Below are 21686 nucleotides of genomic sequence, written 5' to 3' on the forward strand. Positions count from 1 at the left end.
GCTCAGGTCCTGATCCCAGGGTCCTGGGACAGAGCCCACCTGCTCAGCGTAGAGCATGCTTCTCCCTCTCCCACTTCCCCTGCTTGTGCTCTCTGTCAAAGAAATAAAATCTTACACAAAAAAAAAGATAAATGGGTGAATGAATGAACAGAAATGAAACAAACACCCGTATTTACAAAATAGCCTATTAGCTGATTTCTCGCCTAAACTGTTAGTTCAGGAGGGAAAAAGAATACACAAATATCTGAAATATTTCTCTAAAACTTTATTCAAAGTTATTCACCTCACTGTTAATAAGGTGTACAGTTAACGCTCTGTGCCAATATTACTAGGCTTGCCCATTGCCGGCAATGGACTTTGAGAAAAACCCATTTCCTGACACCCAAAAGTTAAATTACTCTTTTCAAAACATACCAAACTCCCGATACTTGTGAAAGTATTACATGCACCATTTCCCCATTAATCTTTAAATGTGAACTAACATTATTAATCTACATCAGTGGATGTTAAAATGAAGTCATTTTAACAAATCATGACTGTACAAATCAAAATACCACTAGTTAATATTAGACAAGAGTATTTTACAAACACTACATTACGTATTACTTGCAATCTGAAACATTACAGTTCGTATTCGTGTTAAGTTTATTTTAGATAACTGAAACTTCACAGAATTTAACAGCAAATAAAGTTTAAAAAATTTAGTTCTGTACATTAGTTCCAACTATCTCTATTTTACAATCTATAAGGCTCATGTCATAGTTCAGCACCAAGAAGATCTACAAAACTGTCTAACCAGTCTGCTTATTCATCCCATGTGATAGTTTTTTGTTGTTGTTGTTGTTTTTTTAAGGTGAAAGTCTGAAAAAATGCTTTATAAATCCTACTTCCAGACCTTGAAGTGGGATACTTTTTTTGGCTGGTCATACAAAACTTGGGTTGTACTTTTTAATGTTCACTGAAAAGATACTCAAGGAAAGAGAATACTTACACCATGAATTTCAGCTGTCAGTCTGTAAGTCGAATGCGTAACACTAAAGCATCAGAGGTAACCTAACAATGCCCTGCGCCCCATCCTTCCATTTTGTTTTAAAATTTTCAAAAGGCAGCCAGAAAAATGCCTTATTTATTCTTCAAAATAAGGTGCAAAGAAGGATTGCAACAACTTCCTCATACACGGCTCCACTGACATCTCCACCTTGGACCAGGGATTCCGAAGCAGACCAGAGCGACATCCGGAGCTTCCCAACGTGCCTCGTGGTCTGAGCAGACGTCTGCTCGATGCCAGCGTCTCTCTGTTCACAGAGGTCATTGCAAGAACTCGTCACCGCTGGCCTGGATTTGTAGCGGCATTTCAGTTTCCAGACCCAGTGTTACCATCCCATCCCTTCTCCCTCTTCAGGGTTTCTAAATTACAGAAAAAGAGCATGTGCATCTTGCCATTTTTAAGCAGGGTTTGTGCATAACACATCTGAAGACTACATTCCCGAAACTAGAAAGTTCTTTTCAAAAACCGCAGGTACTTTCAGTAAGCTTATTTGTTCAAAGTACAAAATTCTTATGTTTAAAAAAATTAAAATTGGAGACCAGTACCTCTGCTTTCCCCGCCTGAAGCACACGATTCACCACACCACACTGAAAAATTAAGCTTCATGCACACAAATGGCCAGAGAGGTATGTTTCCAGAGCCCTTAACCGTTCCCGGACACCAAGCACTGGCTAGACCACAAGCGGAAGCATGGCAGCGGATTGAGCAAAGAGACTCTCCCAAGAACACGACAGTTCTCCAGGCTCCATGTCAGTCACATAAAAAGTTACGCAACATGTAATCCTTTAAAATTGTCCCCAGACATCCCACGTTCCCAGAACTGTTCCCATCCACCCCCCGCCCCGCCCCGCCCCCGCCGTCTTCGAGCTCAGAGCAGCGTCTCAGTGCTCCCCGTTACTAATGACCGCTGCTTCGGCCTCTGCGGCTGCTGCAGGGAGTCTCGGCACTTTCTTGGCAGGACTTGGAATATGCTAAAATCAAAGGGAAAAAAGGCGTTTTTCTTTTGTTTCTGTTTTCAAGAGTCATGGTGCTGAGTTCTAGTAAAAAAAAAAAAAAACTGAGGACAATTGTGGAGAGGTTTATGTTCAATGTACATTCTCTAGAGCTTTCCATGGAAGGAACTAATTAGCTGTTCTTTATAGTGAAGTTACACAAACACACAACACGGGAGAGAAGGCGGCCACCGCGAGCCACCATGCACAGTACACACGGCATTCCAACTGAAACTCTGGCTTTCCCCCCTCTGACTCTGGTGGCTGACTAGCCGCCTAATTGGTGTAAGAGCAAGAAGCAAGACGATGCACTGATCCACTCTGTGCCGAGCAGATAAACCCCACGTTTTAAAAATGCTAGTAATTTAAGCACCAAGCACTGTATACAATTAGCAAATGGCACAGTGGGAATCCAGTGCCGGAGCCCTTGCTCTGAGGGACTCTGCTTTATCCACATTCCTTTACGTGGCTCAGTCGCAGGTCCCCTGAGCCCTGAGACCTGGGGATGGAAACTTCTCACCCTGTCCGAGGCCGAGAACAAACACTACGAGCTTTACCCACCTCCGTGGCTGTGCTCGAGTGGACAAGTCCTACCCCCTCGCCCAGGGTGTCCTCACTGGGGGCCGGGCGCCGGGCGTAGGTCCTCCTGTACTTCTCGTCCACTCTGACGAGGTACCATGTTCCTTCGAAGAGGGAATCTACGGAACTCTGGGGAATATAGTTCACTAAAGGAAAGGCAAAGGACATGAAACATTAGTTATGATTTACAAGTTCGCCAGTAAAACCAGAGATAGTAAGTTGCCCATTTCCCCACAATTCTCACTGATATGGGATTAGTACTGAATAAAGCCTGGACACCCTTATCTTTACGTAACGTGTTTTAAGTTATTAGTGCCCCCTGGTAGGCTTCTGGGTGTGTACCTAGATGTTCAAACACAATTTAATATTTTTACCCAAGTGATGAGTGTCCTCTCTGAGCTTCATATTTTCAGCAAAGACATCTGGTGCCACGCAAGTTCTTGAGTCAAGTCTTGATTTAAGATCACACAAACTTGCTGTTATTTTATCAAGAGCAGACCCTGAAACAGTAAATCCCAATATTAAAAGATGACAGTAGGGGCACCTGGGTGGCCCACTTAAGTGTCATGAGATCATGACCTGACCCTAACTTAGGTTCAGGTCATGATCTCAGGGGTAGTGAGACTGAGTCCTGCATCAGGCTCTGTGCTGGGTGTGGATCCTGCTTCAGATTCTCCCTCCTCTCTCTGTCCCTTCCCACACCCCCTCACGCTCTCTCTAAAAGAAAAAAAGACAGGGGTGCCTGGGTGGCTCAGTCATTAAGCATCTGCCTTCAGCTCAGGTCAAGATCCCAGGGTCCTGGGATCGAGCCCTGCATCAGGCTCCCTGTTCGGCAGGAAGCCTGCTTCTCCCTCTCCCACTTGCCCTGCCTGTGTTCCCTCTCTCGCTGTGTCTATCTCTCTGTCAAATGGATAAATAAAATCTTTTTTTTTTTTTTTAAGATTTTATTTATTTGACACAGAGAGAGAACACAAGGCAGGGGGAGTGGGAGAAGCAGGCTTCCTGCTGAGCCGGGAGCCCGATGTGGGGCTTGATTCCAGGACTCTAGGATCATGACCTGAGCTAAAGGCAGATGCTTAACAACTGAGGCACCCAGATGCCTCCGATAAACAAAATCTTGGGGTGGGGGGGGAAGACAAAAAGACAAAAGCAGCACGCCCTGAAACATGAACAAGATGCTACCGAAAGGAAAACAAGTCTCCATTTCTTCTAGAACTACTGGATACCGTTTAGCTAAGAGAAAACATGGTATCTGTTTGAACAGCTTCCTATGATCTCTGACTAGACATTTGCTCAGTACCAGCCAGTAGCAAATGAGGAAACATGGGTTTTAAAACTATAAATAACTTGTCCGTGGTCAATCCATGACCCAGTATTTGAGTAATACCAAGTCTTCCATCAGTTTTTTTCCATGTTTCTGCTCCTTCCTGCTCAGGAGTATCAGCCAGGACCATAAATGCATAAAAATGAGGTATGTTGCACAAAACCAGACCCACAGGGAAAGCTCTGGTGCTCCTCAGCCACGTGACGAGGCCCAGCAGCCGCCTGCACCGGACGGACGCGGCCCCTTTCCCTGCCTGCATCGCTTCCCTGCTTATCAGTGCTTTACGAATGAGAGAAAAGATAAAAATTAAAGTGACTTGATGAGGAAGTCGAACACAATGCCATACAAAGATTTTTTAAGCTCACTCTACATTTCTTTTCTGACTTGGAAAAAAGGAAAGAAGAGATCCTGAGGCAGACATAACCCTGCCATTTACTCGGTCACGGCAGATTCTCAGAGAGTAAAAATCTGGCTGGGGTGAAAGTGAAGAAGACACAAAAGGAACACTCTGCGGGACAGGTTCCAGTGCCCCCCGAGAAGCTCGCTGCATCAGCCTCAGCCCCTAGCACAGCAGGCTCCCGACATGCCACGCGGGCAGCGTGGGCGTTTACCTGGTGTGGCATCTTGCGTCACTTTAAGGGAGTACAGGGTGGCGGCCAAACCAGAACCATAAGAGAACACGCCAATCCTCTTTCCCGCCAGCTGCTGAGGCGAGTACCTGTGTAGGGGGAAGAAAAGCTATTGAAAAGTCTCACCGAGGGGCGCCTGGGTCGCTTAGTCGGTAAAGTGGCTGCCTTCAGCTCAGGTCATGATCTCAGGGTCCTGGGATTGAGCCCCGTCTGGGGCTCACTGTTCAGTGGGGAGCCTGCCCCTCCCCCAGCTGGAGCCCACTCTCTCTCTGATAAATAATTAAATTTTACAAATAAATAAATAAAAGTAAAAAACAATAAAAAGTCTCACTGATCCAAAACTATAATGTGTGGGAAGACAGAAGCTGGGAGTAGAAATTCATCCCATAGCCTGAGGAAGCTGACCTAAAGCTTTGCAATATGCAGACTGAAAACAAAGCTTCTGTCTCTTTGGGCATGATGGGGCTTATGAGAGTTATTGCACCACAGAATAAGTGACTTTGTCAACTAGGGACTGAAGCTCAAGTCCAGGTCAAGAATGAGACGACCGCAGAGGGCAGCCAGGAGGGCCGGTATGAATGTTAGAGCTCAGGAGTAACTATAGCCTCGTCCCCCTCATCCTTTAAGCCAACGGACGGTAGGCTAGAGAACCTGGAAAGAAAATGTCACCCTGTGACCTGCCACCACATGCAGGCCACCAGGCTTGGTGTTCAAAATCTAGCAGCCCCAAATGAGAGGAGTTAGGCAGCAGAACTAGGTACTTACTGCGCCAGGACAGAAGCAAGGGAACCATACACGGATGAGGTGTACATATTTCCATTCTGATTTGACACGAGCAAAGATGCCTTTGTTTTCTGATTAAAGAGTTCGGAACTAGCTTTCATAAATGCTTTTTCCACATCTCTATCAAAGTAGGTATCTTCTAATTTAACATCCCTGAAAGATTTAGAAAAAAGACCATCTTACAATGTTCAAAGACCATTTTTATTATATTACTTAATGTCACTAATATTCTAATCTGTGCGTATAATCTGATTTCCCTATTTATTAAAAGCCAAGCAGCAACATGCTAATTGCCATGGAAGATGTAACAGTTGCACACATATGGTCCTTTTTGTCAAAGCTTTTTATCATCAGGTTAAGACAACTTAATTCTCATGGGTCAATAAACTCACGAAAGCTCTGTCATCATCCAACAGAACATACACTACTACTTCAAGTCCGTCATCATGTCTATTTAGTTACAAAAAAGTCGGGATGTTGCAGGAGCCAAGTCTTAAAAAGTTGAGAAGAATTTTACTAAATGTAGAAGGGACAAAATGAGTTTAACAGGCCTAGTGCGTTAGGGAGCCTTACACGTGGGGAAATGTGGAAGGAGCAGGAAAGAGGACTTGAGCTTGGTGGCTACAGGATGGGCACAGGGGCTACAGAGGCAGGGAGAGATTTCAGAGGCTGTCCTAGTAAACACAGGGACTCCCGAGGCTCTGCTATCATGGTGACAACAGGAATAGATCTAACAGGAGGGAATCAGAAAATATGAGTAGAGATGACTAAAGAATTCATGGGGATCCTCTCTGGGACTCAGTTTCTTCACTGATGACATAAAGGGCTTAGACTAGATGGCTTTTAAAATCCTTTTAACTTTAAAATGTTCACATTTATAAAAAAGAATGGTTTAACAGAGACAGAAAATACTCACACACAGAAGAAAAAAAAAATCCCTAAACTTCTCTTACCCAAAGGCTTCCAGGCCACTATAGATGCTATTTTTATCTCTGTTCTGGTCATTAAGGAAGTCATTCAGCAACATCCGAGCTAGAGATTTCTGAACCAGCTTACAGTAGGGTGAGTGGAAGATCATGAAACCAAAATCATTTAAGGTAAAATCTTTATCATTTCCCTCTGAAAAAGAAACCCAAAGAAATTATGAAATTCATTTAAAACACTTTTGCAGTCTGATTTTAGAACGAGGCTAGGACACTCTTCTGACTTTAAATAGCAACCAAAAATTTACTGTATAATGAAATATCTCTAGGACTTAAAATGCATATCAAAAAGACATCCAGGGATAGAACAACATCCCCCCCCACATCACTGCTTTCAAACTTCAGTCTTAAGAGTCTGTAATTAATTTAGTGGGTTGGGGCCAGATATGTTTTTTTTTTAACTTTAGGGTATTTTTTAAAATGAAATAGAAAAGGATAGAAAACAGCGAACTATATAACTTGCGGCATTATAAGTAATTTCATGATTTTGGGGGTGAGTTTAGCACATACAGACAAGGTAGAGTGTACTTCTCACTGTGGGGCCTAATGACGTTAGAAAAATCACTGTCCTGTTCAATACTGACAAACAGTATGACACTTTACACACGGCAACAATGCTTCTCCAGGGCCACTATGAATCTTATTACATTATTCAATACTTTAACCCTCTCCTACAATCTCTATAAAGCAAAGTTCGTCTATGGAAAAAGCCTAACTGGGGTGCCTGGGTGGCTCAGTGGGTTAAGCCTCTGCCTTCGGCTCAGGTGATGGACTCAGGGACCTGGGATCAAGCCCCGCATCAGGATCTCTGCTCAGCAGGGAGCCTGCTACCCACCCCCAACCCTTTGCCTGCCTCTCTGCTTACTTGCAATCTCTCTGTCAAATAAATAAATAAAATCTTTAACAACAACAAAAAAAAATTCTAATTTATATGATACTGTGTGTTTTAACAGCACTAATTAAAATGCTATTCTTTTGAGTATCTCAAAAAATTTTCCAGGATTAAAGACAGAGATTAATGGGCACACTGGAAAAGTATGAATTCACAGGTCAACTGCAAACAGCCTGTTGCAAACTGCAAACAGAAAGGGGGTCACTTCAGTAATTTATTTTCATAGGGTCAGCTCTGGATCACAGCTGCAAACTAAAGCCTTGTAAAAGTTCCTCTCTCAAAAGATGAAAAAAATTCAAGTTTCTTACTTTTACCCTAGTTTTGATTTTTTTTTTTACCAGGGTAGGTTTAAATAAGCGTTTTTACATAAATAGACTTCATTTCCAAAGCTTCCTTGTATCCCTAAATTACACATGCCCCAAATCTGTGGGGAAACGCAATCTGGTGGGTGAGGAAGAAATAGTTCGAGGACACTAATGAAGATGCCCACAAAGCAGCATCTCACTGAAGACAGCCCACCACACTGCCCTCAACAGATACCCAAACCAAGGCACATGGATGAAACCCACCCTTCTGCCACTGGGCACGGATCTTTTTGCGGTAGACGGAATAGCAGCGGTCTAGTGCACTGAGGTAGCACTGTATGGAGAGTTTCCCATCCACTACAGGATATTCCGAAAGCATATCAGGTTTGTAAAAATCATAGGCGTGTTGCATATGTGTCCCACGAAGTCCTATTAGAACAAAAAAGGAAGATGACATGTATTTCTTCTGCTCCTTGATGACTGTATGGTAGTCAGCAGAATGCATTATCTGGGGACCTTCCTAAACTATCTAGTCAACTCTTGCCACTTGCAGCATGGAAATCACAAGGTGAAACTGACATGTAATTGAAATGAAACATAACAGTATCCACAGACAGGCCTAAGATTCCTTTGATATACAACATTTTATGTAAGTCTCCTATCTCCAACTGAGAGATCACAAGGGCTCTACTGAACTGAAAACAAAGTAAACTCGTCACTAATGAGTGACTATGGGCAAGTTACTCTTTATTACTCAAACCCATTTTACTGCTCTGTAAAATGAGAATGACATTATGTACCTCATGAAATTGCTATAAAGACCAACTATGCTAACACATATAAAGCACTGAGCAGGCAGTACCTGCATTTAACGAACCCTTAGTAAGTACTAGCTTCTATTTATATTTTCAACCTCCACAGCATACACTGCTAATAAAAGAAGAAATGTTCTCCCACTCACTCACCTCGGTCAAAAATTAAAGGAGCATTTGGCCCAATTAGCAGAGCAACAGCTCCCACTCCACCTGTAGGTCTAGCATTTCCTGTGGCATACACAGCAATATCTCCCGCAACTACCAGGGCATACCGTCCTGAAAAAGATTTTTGTTAACACAAGAAGGTGATCACCACTGTAAGTATCATATGTATACACTGAAGTCTTCTATTTTCCTAGAATATGCTTTCCCTTCTTTGGCAAAGCAAAAAAAAAAAAATCTAAATGTTTATAATTTTGTCCTATGTGATAAAGATAACCAGTTTATAAATCAGTAAGTTGAAAGAGCTATATTTCTGACTGTATTCAAACAAGCGTAACTGGTAGGTCTGCGTGAGGCATTCACCAAAAGGTCATTTGGGCCTACATATCCTCAAGGAGCGTCTCTTCAGAGTAACATGTAACATACCATCCCAAGAGCTGGACTCAATCCAATTAACAGCATTGAAGACAGCAGCTGTGCCTCCATAGCATGCATTCATTGTATCTATTCCTTCAATATCTGTGTTCCCAGACTCCTCAAAGAGCTGCATCAAATTTGTCTTCACAGACTTTGATTTGTCGATGATTGTCTCTGTTCCAACTTCTAAACGCCCAATGCAATCGTACGAAAGGCTATGTCTCTCCATAAGATTCTGAACCACAGTCAGGCAAAGAGAGTTGATATCTTCTCTGTCTGTGCAGAAGCCCATCTTGGCCTGGCCCAAGCCAATAGTATACTTTCCAGCATCTACACCATCGTATTTTTCCAACTCAGCTTGATCAACATATTGAGAAGGAAAATAGATCTCAAGGGCAACAATTCCCACATCTTTTGGCCAGCAGGCTTCTGCATTCAAAGGAAGGGACCCAGGCATGGTGAAAGAGCTTTAGAAAGAAATAAAGAAGAAAACACTGTTTTAGGTTACTAATTCCAGATTGTCAAACTTAAGAAATCAACACTAGAAGTTCAACTACCACCTGAAATGTTAATTTAGTTTCTGAAATTTAGCATATTTTATTTAGGGCAATTTTATTTTGTCATTTTTCTTAATCGAAGTGTAGTTAATACACAATGTTACATTAGTCTCAGGTATATGGCATATTTTATTTGCATTATGTTATGCTCATGGTAGCTACCATCTGTCATCATATGCTATTGCAATACCACTGACTGTATTAGGGGCAATTTTAATATGTGAAAGTAGCAATTACAGTATGAATGGAATACTACCACTTAAAATTATTGTCTTTTAAAAAGATTTGCACTTTACTTAAAACTAAACCTCTTCAGGAGTGCCTGGCTGGTGGAACATGTGACCCTTGACCTCAGGGTTTTGAGTTCAAGTCCCACACTCAGGGGAGAGAGTACTTTAAAATCTTTAAAACAAACAAACAAACAAAAAAACCCACCTAGGTCTCTTTAGATTTAAGACGGGATTATTTCAGGTAAAGAAAACTCAAATAAGATTCTATTGTAAAAAACTGTAAGATAAAATACAATGACAATTTAGTAATATGGTCCACAAATCAGACTTCAGGTACCTGATCTATTTCTTGCCATCCAAGAAAGTTTAAATCAGTCAGTCAGTCAGTCATCATAAATATATGTCATTCTTTAATGATCTACACAATCTCAGCAAGTAAAAAAGCCACACTATAAAAGTCTCCCAAGTAAATCTCCACAAGTCCCCTGTTATTATAAAGAAGACCCCGTCCCCCACCCACAACCCAAATGATGGAAATTTTAAGCAAAAATAAGTTCCAGGACTCATCACAGGGTCATATGCCAATATTCTTTACTTTCTACAGCTAGTCTATAGACAATAAATGACCATCGAACCACAAGGTATCACTTAGCTTCTAAATCGGGGAAAAAACCAAACTCTGATTCAAATTTTAAAACTGGTAATCCACATATTATTTGTGTGGCATCTAGAAAATATCTCTTAAAACCACCTGTTTCTTTTTTTAAAAGGGCACTAAAAAAAGGACTGCTTCTACACTGTCAATACTTTCAGTAGTGTCTAGATTTATTTACTAACAGTAAAATAAATGTGCTACCCACTCAAGAACACTGCTATGTGCATATGGGCAAGTCACATAACCTATCAGAGCCATCTCAATTTCTTTAGAGACTGTATTCATCAGAAAAAGAGAAGTCATTCTAGATACTTCCAACAGCGGAGAATTTAATATAGAGAAATGCTTAGAAACTTGGAGGGACCAGAGGAGTCAAGGGGGAATGTGGTTATTTAGATCCCACGAGCTCACACTCCTACTGAAGCTGCTGGAGCTACCAGTACCAGCACCTCTGCTGCTGAGCTCGATCGAGCTCGGACCTGCCCCTCCAACCCTGTCCCTCACTACCCCCACCCCCCACCCCAGCCCTTCCTGCTGCCTCCACTGACAAAAACAAGCCAGCCTCGTCTTCCCATCTTCTCTCTCCCTTGAGTACTTCATGAGCAATCTACTCAGAACCCAGCTGAAATATACAGTTGTCAGGGTGTGAAGAATAACACAGCCTATTCATTTTAGAGAAAGAATTTTTTCCCCATTCAAACTTCAACAACTCAATTTCCTTTTTAGGCATCACATTAACTGGAAGGGGCTCCTTATGTGGCAGAATTTCAGGTCTTCATTCACCTAAAGGTCTTGGCTCATGAGAGTTACCTGGGTCCTACTGGTTCACCAATGTTCTTTAGCATTTACCAACTACTACTTTGACTCCTAAAAATGAAAAGTCCAATCCTATATTTATGTCATTTGTCCTGACACTCTGCAAACTCTGGTATAGTATTATCCTATATATAGTTACAGACTACTGCCTTGGTGAGTTAATTACTGAAATCTTGAGAGAACATCAAAAGCAGAGAGGTATCCTTAAATCATGTCATCTATGCTTAGCCCACAGGTCATCAGGTGTAAGTGTACTGGGATGCCTGAGTGACTCAGTTAGGCATCTGCCTTCCAGCTCAGGTCCTGATCCCAGGGTCCTGGGATGGAGTACCACATCAGGCTCCTTGCTCAGCAGGGAGCCTGTTTCTCCCCCTGCCTCCCTCTGCTTGTGCTCTCTCCCTCTCTCTGACAAATAAATGTTTTTTTTTAAAGTTGTAAGTATATTGGGGTGCCTGGGATCGAGCCCCGCATCGGGCTCTCTGCTTGGCGGGGAACCTGCTTCCCCTCTCTCTCTGCCTGCCTCTCTGCCTACTTGTGATCTCTGTCTGTCAAATAAATAAATAAAATCTTAAAAAAAAAAAAGTTGTAAGTATATTAAAACCTAAAAAATAAGCATCTAGAAATATAATCACAAAATCTAAGTTAAAGGTCCCAAGGGATACCACTGAATCTTCCTTCTAAACATAAGAATCTTATTTATATGTTTTTCCATTTATTCAAACAATGACAACATGTTACATGCTAAACATTTGGGATAAGTTTTTTTTTCCTCTTTATTTTTATTTTTTCCAATTTTTTCAGTGTTCCAAGATTCATTGTGGGATAAGTTTCATAGAAGATAAGCTTTCCCCTTTCAAATATTCACCATCTCCATGTGTTATTAGGTGATAGAAACACCTAATAATAAACAAGGAAAACAACAGAGACATCACATTATGCTATGAGAACTACCTAACCAGCCTGGAGGCAAGGGAAGGAGTGGGAAGAGAGGCTTCTTGGTTACTGGAGCTGCCCTGAATCTTCAGAATGAGTAAGGAGTAGTCAGTAAAGCTCTGCAGAAGCAAACAGTGGTAGGAGATTTTCAACAGGGTGGACAACATTGAAAAAGGCAGGGTACAAAGACGTAGGAAAAGCTGGGCTAATTTCCTGAAGTGAAATGTGAGGCCCAGTGAGTAGAGCAGGCAAGCAGTAGGTCGGGAGAACTAGACCAGAGACGGGTCATCATGGCTCTAGTATGCTCCTAAATGTTACCAGGCAGATTCTAAGTTGAGAGTAAAATAAGATTAAGTTCTCTGCAAAATCCACAAAAAAGAGCTCTACAGGGGGCACCTGGGTGGCTCAGTGGGTTGAGCCTCTGCCTTCGGCTCAGGTCATGATCTCAGGGTCCTGGGATCGAGCCCCGAATTGGGCTCTGCTCAGTGTGGCTCAGTGGGTTGAGCCTCTGCCTTCGGCTCAGGTCATGATCTCAGGGTCCTGGGATCGAGCCCCGAATTAGGCTCTGCTCAGCAGGGAGCCTGCTTTCCCCTCTCTCTCTCTGCCTTCCTTTCTGTCTACTTGTGATCTCTCTCTCTCTGTCAAATAAATAAATAAAATAAAATAAAATAAAACAAAATAAAAGAAAAAAGAAAAAAGGAAAGAGCTCTACAACTCGTGTTAAAAACAAAAGACCAGTCTTTATCCTTATAAGAGGAACCCCTCCCATATGCTACCCTCTAAGTCACCAAACCAGAGGCAGTAGTATTACCTACTTTCCCAGCCTTTCCCACAAGGTTACCACTTGGGATTCTTCCCAATCTTCAAACTGCTCTAAATACACTGAGGACAGTGTGGTCTTCTGTCCCTCACCCAGCAGCCTGAAATGCTTCTGGAAATAAAATGTACATACAATCTTCTCAACAGTTTATTAAAGGCCACAATGCAAAGGCTTTGATTCCAGAATTAATCCATATTTACCGTAATCTGACTAGCTCTGATCAGTTCTTATATTATTGTACCTAAGAAACAAGGCATAACTTTTATGCTTAAACTTCTGAGAGGTTAAGTGAGTGCCTTATTTCATTTCATATTCATTTCATTTCAAACGTAGTTTAACCCACACTCAACAGGTTGAAAGTGAATCATGACTCTGAGCTTGGTGTGGAAAAAAATTTTACATTTTCTAATTCAGTCAATATTGCTCATTCTCTGAGGAGTTTTGACAGCCAAGATGTCCTCATTATATTCCTGATAAAAAGCTGTGCAATTTGAAATAGTTGGCTTTTGGTTGAAATTAAGGTGGAGTAAGATTAAGTTGGAAAAGAACGGAAAATTAATACAGGGAAGTAATTGTTTCCATGGCATTTCAAACAACAAAAAGTTTGATATAGTTTCTGATTTGTAATTTTTACTTTTAACTATCCTATTAAGTGTATGCTCTTACCCTGTCCTCTCAAATGCTCTCTGAAGTAGGCCAGATACACTTAAAAAAAGAAAAAGCCCAGCTGAAGATCTGAGATGTTCACACTGCAGTGTGAATTCCATACACAATGGGGCATTCTAGTCATTCACTAAATAGCAAAAAATTTCTAAATCAAATATAGTTTAAAAACCTGACAGTTTAAAAAATTACCTGCATGTATTTTCAACTTTTTGCTGATAAAAAGGTATTTCACTATTTTTAAGAGGATTGAATCCACAATTTAAAAAAAAAAATTCAGGCAGGATAATGGGGACTCTATATTTATAATAAAATGTGTAAATTTTCTTTTTAAATTTTATCTTTAAAAATGTCAAAAAGTTAGTTTCTAGATTTCAAACATCAGTCTAATAATCACAAAACTGGCCAGTCTCCCAAAGCACTATGGCATTAACTAATATTTAAAGATATAAAACTCTGTTAATAGGTTTTTAAGAATGTGCGGGGCACATAAGTGGCCATTGGCCCTGGGATAAAAATTAAATTTCCCCCTTCCATGAGAGAGGAAGGCGTTCCTTAGCAGCATGACAGGATGCCGTACCTGTGTGAGGAATAAAGAACTGCAGTCTCCAGGTCTGTCACTGTGTTTCCTCCTTCAGGCACTAGGAATTTCAAATAAGAACTTCTTTTAAAGTCATCAATCACCACACAAATTCAAATAATGACTCCAATTCAAAGTAAGTTAAAGTAAACAATTTCTTGTCCAATTACACTGCATAGAACAGAATTTGACTCTGCTTAGAAAAATGATACTTAAAGCTTATAAAACCTCCCCCCCTTATTTCATGAGTTAGAGCGGTAGGTTCAGTCCTGGTAACGAACTGCCAGACGAAGCTCCTGTCACGGATTCTGGCTTGAAACTGAATGCGACGCCAGGAGAGCTGTTAGTTGTCTTTACTAAATTTGAATTATTATGAATTGAACGAAAGGAATATAAATAAGTTGGACCAGACGAGCAAGTTCCGGAGTAATGAGACTCCCACATTCCAGAGTTTGCTCTGGGGGCGCCTGAGGGGTTCAGTTGGTGAAGCGTCTGCCTTTGGCTCGGGCATTGATCCTGGGGTCCTCAGCCCCCGCTGCTTCTCCCTCTGCTCCCTCCCCCCTACTCGTGCTCTCTCAAATAAATAAAATCTTAAAACAAAACAAAACAAAAAGAGCTTGCTCTACCCTTAGGAGCTTGTGGCTTTAGCAATGTGTGCCTCTCTGAGCTTGTTTTCTCATCTATCAAACAGTTAATACCTACCCTCCTGGATGGTTGAGAAGACAAAATATGTGAATAACACTTCGTAATATAAAGTACCAATACATCATTATCCTGGTCCTTAGTATTTTTTTTTAAATATTTTATTTATTTATTTGACAGACAGAGATCACAAGTAGGCAGAGAGGCAGGCAGAGAGAGAGGAGGAAGCAGGCTCCCTGCTGAGCAGAGAGCCCGATGTGGGGCTCGATCCCAGGACCTTGGGATCATGACCTGAGCCGAAGGCAGAGGCTTTAACCCACTGAGCCACCCAGGTGCCCCTTATTTTTTAAACAAAATATTAATCTCTGTAACAAGATCTAATTACCTTCGTTTACTTCATCTTCTGCTCCTACTTTTCAACGCGTCCACCTCCACCCTCCCCAACCTTTTCCAAGTGATTTTTCCCTACAGTGACTGTATTAAAAAGATAAGCACATGATTTCACGATAAAAGAGCATTAAGCTTTAGCATCATTTAAATTATGTGGAAATAAAAAGGGAAGGGGACACTGGAGCATTTTTTTGTGTCCATCTGTTCTGGAGGATTGTTCCTTGAGACAGCAGTTTCTATGTTTAATGAAAACATAATTACCTTTGCTCTCTACTTAATTATTGGTAAATTTAGCATCTGCCTTTGCCGGATTAACCGGAGACTACATGATTCCCCCTCCATGCTGAGACTAAATAACTTAAATAACTTAGTAATATCTCTTCTTGAAACCATGTACGTATATGCATTTGATGCTACTTTCATCAATAAAATTTCTCCTGAACTGCCAATATTCCCTCTTTCAATTTTGATTATTTCAACTGGAGAGAGCTTTAGGTGGGGAGAGCTGGGCAGAGGGAAGAGGAGGGTAAAGACAGGATGGGGAAGAGAGGAGAAGCAAGAGGAGGAGAAAGGGAGAGGAGGGCATTAGAGCAAAGAAGAAAGAAACAGAAGAAAAACCAAGGTTCACAGAGGACTGCTGTGTTACTGAAGCTCTCAGGAGAAAGGCCTGGAGACCAGGAATGGAAACGGAGGCGGTAAGCGCCACTCTCGGGAACAGTCCATTAGAAAGGGACCGGGCTTTCCCTCCTGTTCTGCAGCTGCCAGGAGGGCTCTCTATCCTGACTGAAACTGCTCTGCCAAAGTCTCCAGCCGGTCATCAGCTTATTTCTAACAGAAGGTCTTTTCAGAGCGTCGGATGGAGGCCGGCCACCCGGGTCAGGAAGCAGTTAGGGAACCGCAAGCGGCTGGGCAGGTTAGCACAACACATGTCCGAGCGCTTGGAGCTGCAGCACAGGGGCCCTGAGCTTGGCAAAGATAAAAACTGAAGACTGCGGAGCCTGCTAGGGCCTCCAGGTTCATGCAATGATGCTTCCTCCTGGGGTTTGCTCAGAGTTCTGAATTCCTTCTTCTGGATCCTTCCTCAGCCTTGATTCAAACAAGTCATCAGAGAAATGCTCCCAGCAGCCATGCAGGTACATGGACCACCGGAAGCAGCTGCCTGCCCATCTTTTTCACTACACCAGGAGAGAAATCAGGACATCCTTCTTCATGAGAAAGGGCTGGAAACCTTTCTTCCCTAGGAACAAGCAAGCAAAACTGCTGGTAAGGCTTTGCCCATGCCTGTATCGTCCTTGGCTCTAGTTCTCTCCAGAAAAAAACGCACATGCCTGCCTCTCCCCAGAGCTCCTGGTCTGCTTACAAATTCTACTCCTGTTTCAAGGCCCTATTCTAAGCTACCTCTTCCAAGGTTTCCTCAAGTTTCCAATGAGGGCCCCGCACTTCTACAGCAGATCTATGTCATCCACACGAAGTCCTCATAGTCTACTGTCAACGGGAAACTAGTCGGGACGCCTGAATGGCTCAATCGGTTCAGCGTCTGCCTTAAGCTCAGGTCATGATCCTAGGGTTCTGGGATTGAGTCCCACAGGGAGCTTGCTTCTCCCTCTCCCTCTGCCTGCCGCTCCCCCTACTTGTGCGCGCGCTCGCTCTCTCTCTCTCTCTCTCTCTCTCTGACAAATAAATAAATAAATAAAATCTTAACATAAATAAATAAGTAAAAACAGTGCAATTTAGAAAAATGGAAAGCTAGTTAGGGGCAGTATTCCTAGCCACACTTGATTCCTAGACTCTTGCTGGGAGAAGGGCTGTATTTTGATTCTTTTGAAATCCCTTTGAAATCTTGAAGAAGTGGTCATTCAACTGCCATTTTCTGAGGGGCCGAATTTGGAGTTATCCCAGAAGACAAACCTTTTAGATTTGAGTACCTGTCAGCAGCCCTCGTTATTAAGTTCTTTTTGCTACCACTTTTTAAATGAGCGCTGCACCAAAGAGTGCCCAGAAAGTGTTTAAGAAAATTGGCTTTTGACTGAAAAATGTAAGGGATCCAAATGGAATAAAGACAACATTTGGTTGTTCTTATCATCATTCCCATATGCACACATCCCTAATCACAAAACTGGCAAAGATGAAGACTGAAAAATTAGCTCTTCTTCTACTGCTCTAACCACACTCAATTGACAGCAAGTGAGCGTATCGAAAGCCTCAGAATGATTAGATTATTAAGAGTTGAGTAGTGGGGCGCCTGGGTGGCTCAGTGGGTTAAAGCCTCTGCCTTCGGCTCAGGTCATGATCCCAGAGTCCTGGGATCAAGCCCCACATCGGGCTCTCTGCTCAGCAGGGAGCCTGCTTTCTCCTCTCTCTCCCTCTGCCTGCCTCTCTGCCTACTTGTAATCTCTGTCTGTCAAATAAATAAATAAAAATCTTTTAAAAAAAAAAAAAAAAGAGTTGAGTCCTACTATCCTCCCATTAGATCCGGTGACATGTTTTCAACCTTTTGAATCTGTACCACCATCCTGAGAGACATAAAAATATCACTCAGGGCGCCTGGGTGTCTCAGTTGGTTAAGCGTCCAACTCTTGGTTTCAGCTCAGGCCATGATCTCAGGGTTGTGAGATCAAGCCCTGCAGAGGGCTCAGTGGTTGGCTGGGAGTCCGCTTGGGATTCTCCCACCCTCTCCTTCTGCCCCTCCTTCCACTCTCTCTGAAATAAATCTTAAAAAATAAATCTTAAAAAAAAAAAATCACTCTTCTACGATATTTGGTTTGTTAGTACCCAACATAAAATTGTAAGACTATTCTTTTCCATATGAAACTACAGATTCTGATGCATAGCCCATCAAATTTCTCAAACTAGAGCCTCAACTGTATCTTCCCTCATTCCGTTCCACTGCTTTACAGTTTTAAATAATTCTAGGTCACTGAGGAAATACACGTTACATCAATATCAAGGTTTTGCACTTCCTTCCAGAAAAGCTATCTAAAATCTCAATCAAAAAATTTAAAAGTCTGAGATGCCTGGGTGGCTCAGTAGGTTGTGCGTCTGCCTTTGGCTCGGGTCATGATCCCACAGTCCCTGGATCAAGCCCCACATCGGGCTCCCTGCTCAGCAGAGAGCCTGCTTCTCCTTCTGTCCTTCACCCTGCTCATACTTTCTCCCTCTCTCTGAAATTAATGAAATCTTAAAAAAAAAAAAAAAAAAAAATCTTAAGGTCCATCTAACAGTTAAGAGAAACAAGATGTAAAAGCACTCTGGAGGAATATGTAAGAAGAAAACAAAATCAAAGGCAAGGCTCCGAAATAACCAGCAGATGACGTGGCCTTCTATGGTCCCAAACAAAATATCCCGTAATTTCTCCCCATTGGAAACACCTTCCTAAGAACTGGGGTTACTGATTAAACTAGAACTGAATAAAGGGCAAACCTACAGATTTAGGATAAAGAGACCTACAAAGGTTAAACACCAAGAAAATAAAGTCTTTCTTCTTTCCCATAAAATACGTTATCCCTGGCCTCCTTACCCTTACAAAAATAACTGAAATTTTAAAAAGAAAGTTTTGCTCCAAGAAAGAACACAAACTGCTTAGAGGTCTCAAGATACAAAGAACTATTTGAACAGATCCATGTTAAGGACTTTCAATCTGCCCTCTAACAGAATCTGTACAATGGATGTCCAAACTCCATCTCCAAAGGAAAAAAAACCTGTTAACTATACAAACACTTCCATTTGTCTTACTTTTGTCATTTATCCTGCCATTGTTGTTCCAATTCATCAGTGTGATAGAGCAAATGTTACTCAGCAGAAGCCAGAGTACATCATCCCACCGCAGCAGGCTGACAAGAACATCAGCAGCTAGAAGGAGCTGTGGCAGAGGTGGGCAGTGAAAGAAGCCTGTGATGGCCTAAGGCCAAGGCCAAGGGGCAAACAACAATCAGAGACAACCTGTTGTCCAAATCCCTCCTCCAGCATAGGTCAGAGTAATCGTTTTCTCTACCCCTGGTCAAAGAAGAACACACGTTTTTCAAAGACACCCTATACATGGCTTAACCCAAAACCCACTGTGTGTGAAGGCCCTGTGGGGGCCTGTCCACTACGTCTTATCAGGTCAGGCTGACCCTGAAGCTCTCAGCAGGAAGGAGGGGTAAGGGGCTTCAGAACACCAAGAAAACCCATTTTTTCTTTAATATGGGCATAAAAAATATGGAGGCGGGAAGGTGGGAGGCAGGAATCTGTGAGATGCGAAGCAAGCAGACTGAAGCAGTCAACAGCCAAGTATTCGGCCAGCTTAAATCACTGGTCTGATGCTTTCTTGCACCTGAGCTGGGGAAGAAAAGTTATGCTCGCCCACTTCCCTTTCCCCCACCGCGGCCACTCTCTAGATGTGGCGGCAAGAGGACACACCCCCTGCCAACCTACAAGCCTCCATCTAATTAGGTGTGATCTTCGCCATCCTTCGGCGCCCACCCTTAACCCAAAAGCACTAGGAACGCCTTGGCAGCCTAGCTCCTTCCACGTCCCCTCCTGAAGCGCCTCCCCAGCCCCGGTCGCCTCAAGGGGATCACAGCCACGTCCCCGGCACCTCCAGCGCCCGGTTGTGTCTTTAGAACCCTGGCCCTCAACGCCCTTTCGCCTTCTCCCCTCCGCGACTCCCCAGCCCCTCGTCAAACCCGCCGTAGTCGGCCCCAAGCCCCTGGCAGGGGAGGCCCGGCACGGCCCTACTCGCGGCGCCCCCATCCTCCCCGGCCGGGTCCGTGCCTTCCCCCCGCCCGGACCGAGCTGGAGCTCCTTTGGGCCTAGTCAAGGACACCGCCTCCGCCAGGTATTCACCCCGCCCGGCGCCGCAGCAGCCCAGCTCTCCCCCTGCCCGGGCACTCACCCAAACGTGACCAGGCGGTGGCCGTAGAAAGAGACGGGGCCACGGAGGGGCAATACGCGGCGCCTCCCCGCCGTCACCAGCTTTATAGCGGCCGACCCACCCGACTCCGGCACAGCCGGGAGTCGGTGGGAGGCTGGACAGTGGTTCCAGCAGCCAATCGCGGCCCGCAGAGTTACCCGGCAGCGCCCGCCCCCTAGTCCGGCTTCTACCAATCCGAAGAAAACTGGAGGCGGGCTCTTGCTAGGGTTTACCCTCGTGGCTGGAAGGGCGGGGGAAGGGGCGGGGACAAAGTTGGAGGGCCGAGGAAGTGGGGTGAGAGAGTGACGTGCGGTGGCCCGAGAGCCGGCCTGCCAATTACGGAGCGGCGAGAGACGGCGAGAGCCAACGGGAACGGAGTGAGAGTTTCTCCCACCAATTGGAGTTTAGTGAGAGGAGACGGGAGCCAATGAGGTCTCCGCGTCCCACCACTGGGGAGAGATGGTCAACTGTGGGAGGCAAGTTGGTCCGCACTCGCGAGTCTGTCAGGTTGCTTAGCAACAGGGCTTCACCTGTGAGATATCTACATTACTTTATTTGAATTCAGTCTCAATGGTTTCTATTTTCCAGAGCGGCCAAAGGCGCCAGCATTACAGTGCAGGATGTCACTCAGTTTGTAAATTGTGTAAATATTCTAAACACCGATTTGTAAATACCTAATACCTCCATTCGAAACTACCTTGATTTTTAAAGATACTGCTATTGGGACAATTTTTCCTAAGTAAACTGGAAACAAGATAGTTTGGGGTTAGAGACACCAGTGAGGACTGTAAGGGGCCTTGCGGGAGCAGGGAAATTGATCCTGGTTCTAGGAGTTTTACTAGCTCATGCACTCTGAGGGAAGGGGCTCCATCCTGCCCCACTGTATCTTCTGAGCTAGGTATGTGGTAGGTGACAAATAAAAGATTGTTGAAAGAAGGAAGGGGCCCCATGATCGTCGGTACAGCAAACCCATAGAATATAAACTGCCTAGCTCCCCCAGAAATTAGGAGCAAGCTGGAGGACATCACTGGAACACTGTGAGAATCCAAAGGAGGACAATTATGGCTTTAAATTAGACTCTACCTCATCTCCTCCTCAGACTGAGAAATCATAAAACTTAGCTTTGATGGGGACCATGAGAGATTCAGAGTTGTTTGTATCTCTCTCCCTCTGTTTCATTGAGACCCAGGAATGCTGTTGATAAGAGTCCATTGATGACTCTGTGCATCACACAACTACCATTATAGAAAATTTATTATCCACTATAGATACTAACCTAGTAAGAGACATTCTCAGCAATGTAGTGGCAAAATACATTGGCAATGGAACCATTGTGGAGTGGTGGTGTAAGTTAGCTATGGGAACGGACCCCTCAGTGGTTATCACTCTGCAGTACTACTGCCCATTTCATGCTCTCATAAAGTAACTGGATGATAAAGAGAGAGAAAAATTGCCTGGTTGTGATCGTCAGCAATTGTGTGGGGGGAATTAAACAGTCTTGACTTATTAGAATATACTGAAAGGCAGTAAGGACAAACACAAGAAAGAAGATACAGCTTTGTCCTTAGAAAGGGATAGCC

General features: G+C 43.4%; 1 protein-coding gene across 3 annotated transcripts; it reads right to left on the reverse strand.

The window, feature by feature from the left end:
- Nucleotides 1–245: 245 nt before the first annotated feature.
- On the reverse strand, nt 246–20201 carry HMGCS1 (3-hydroxy-3-methylglutaryl-CoA synthase 1). 3 transcript variants are annotated; one of them, XR_004381950.1, is made up of 11 exons: nt 14184–14244; nt 8939–9396; nt 8501–8626; nt 7800–7964; nt 6309–6474; nt 5338–5508; nt 4555–4661; nt 2994–3119; nt 2602–2765; nt 1627–2019; nt 246–1595 (listed from the first exon to the last, which is right to left on the reverse strand). XR_004381950.1 is itself a non-coding variant. In XM_032851418.1 (11 exons), the coding sequence occupies exons 3-11, from the start codon at nt 9384–9386 to the stop codon at nt 1930–1932; spliced, it is 1563 nt and encodes a 520-aa protein (XP_032707309.1). In that variant the 5' UTR covers nt 9387–9396; nt 14184–14244; nt 20089–20201; the 3' UTR covers nt 246–1929. The 3 variants fall into 3 exon arrangements, 2 of the variants coding, with proteins under 2 accessions (XP_032707309.1, XP_032707311.1); XM_032851418.1 differs by adding an exon at nt 20089–20201 and having other exon boundaries at nt 246–2019; XM_032851420.1 differs by lacking the exon at nt 14184–14244 and adding an exon at nt 20089–20195 and having other exon boundaries at nt 246–2019.
- Between the last annotated feature and the right edge of the window lie 1485 nt (nt 20202–21686).

The sequence above is a fragment of the Lontra canadensis genome, unplaced genomic scaffold, assembly GCF_010015895.1.
Source record: "Lontra canadensis isolate GAN:19392208 unplaced genomic scaffold, GSC_riverotter_1.0 scaffold5, whole genome shotgun sequence".
Taxonomy (NCBI): domain Eukaryota; kingdom Metazoa; phylum Chordata; class Mammalia; order Carnivora; family Mustelidae; genus Lontra; species Lontra canadensis.

Coding starts and splice junctions, on each gene's coding strand:
- HMGCS1 (XM_032851418.1), bottom strand. CDS start 9,386: ATGCCTGGGTCCCTTCCTTTGAATGCAGAAGCCTGCTGGCCAAAAGAT. Junction 4,662..5,337: donor CTTGCTTCTGTCCTGGCGCA/GTAAGTACCTAG, acceptor CCCCCTACACAG/GTACTCGCCTCAGCAGCTGG. Junction 2,766..2,993: donor AGAGGACACTCATCACTTGG/GTAAAAATATTA, acceptor CCTTTCCTTTAG/TGAACTATATTCCCCAGAGT.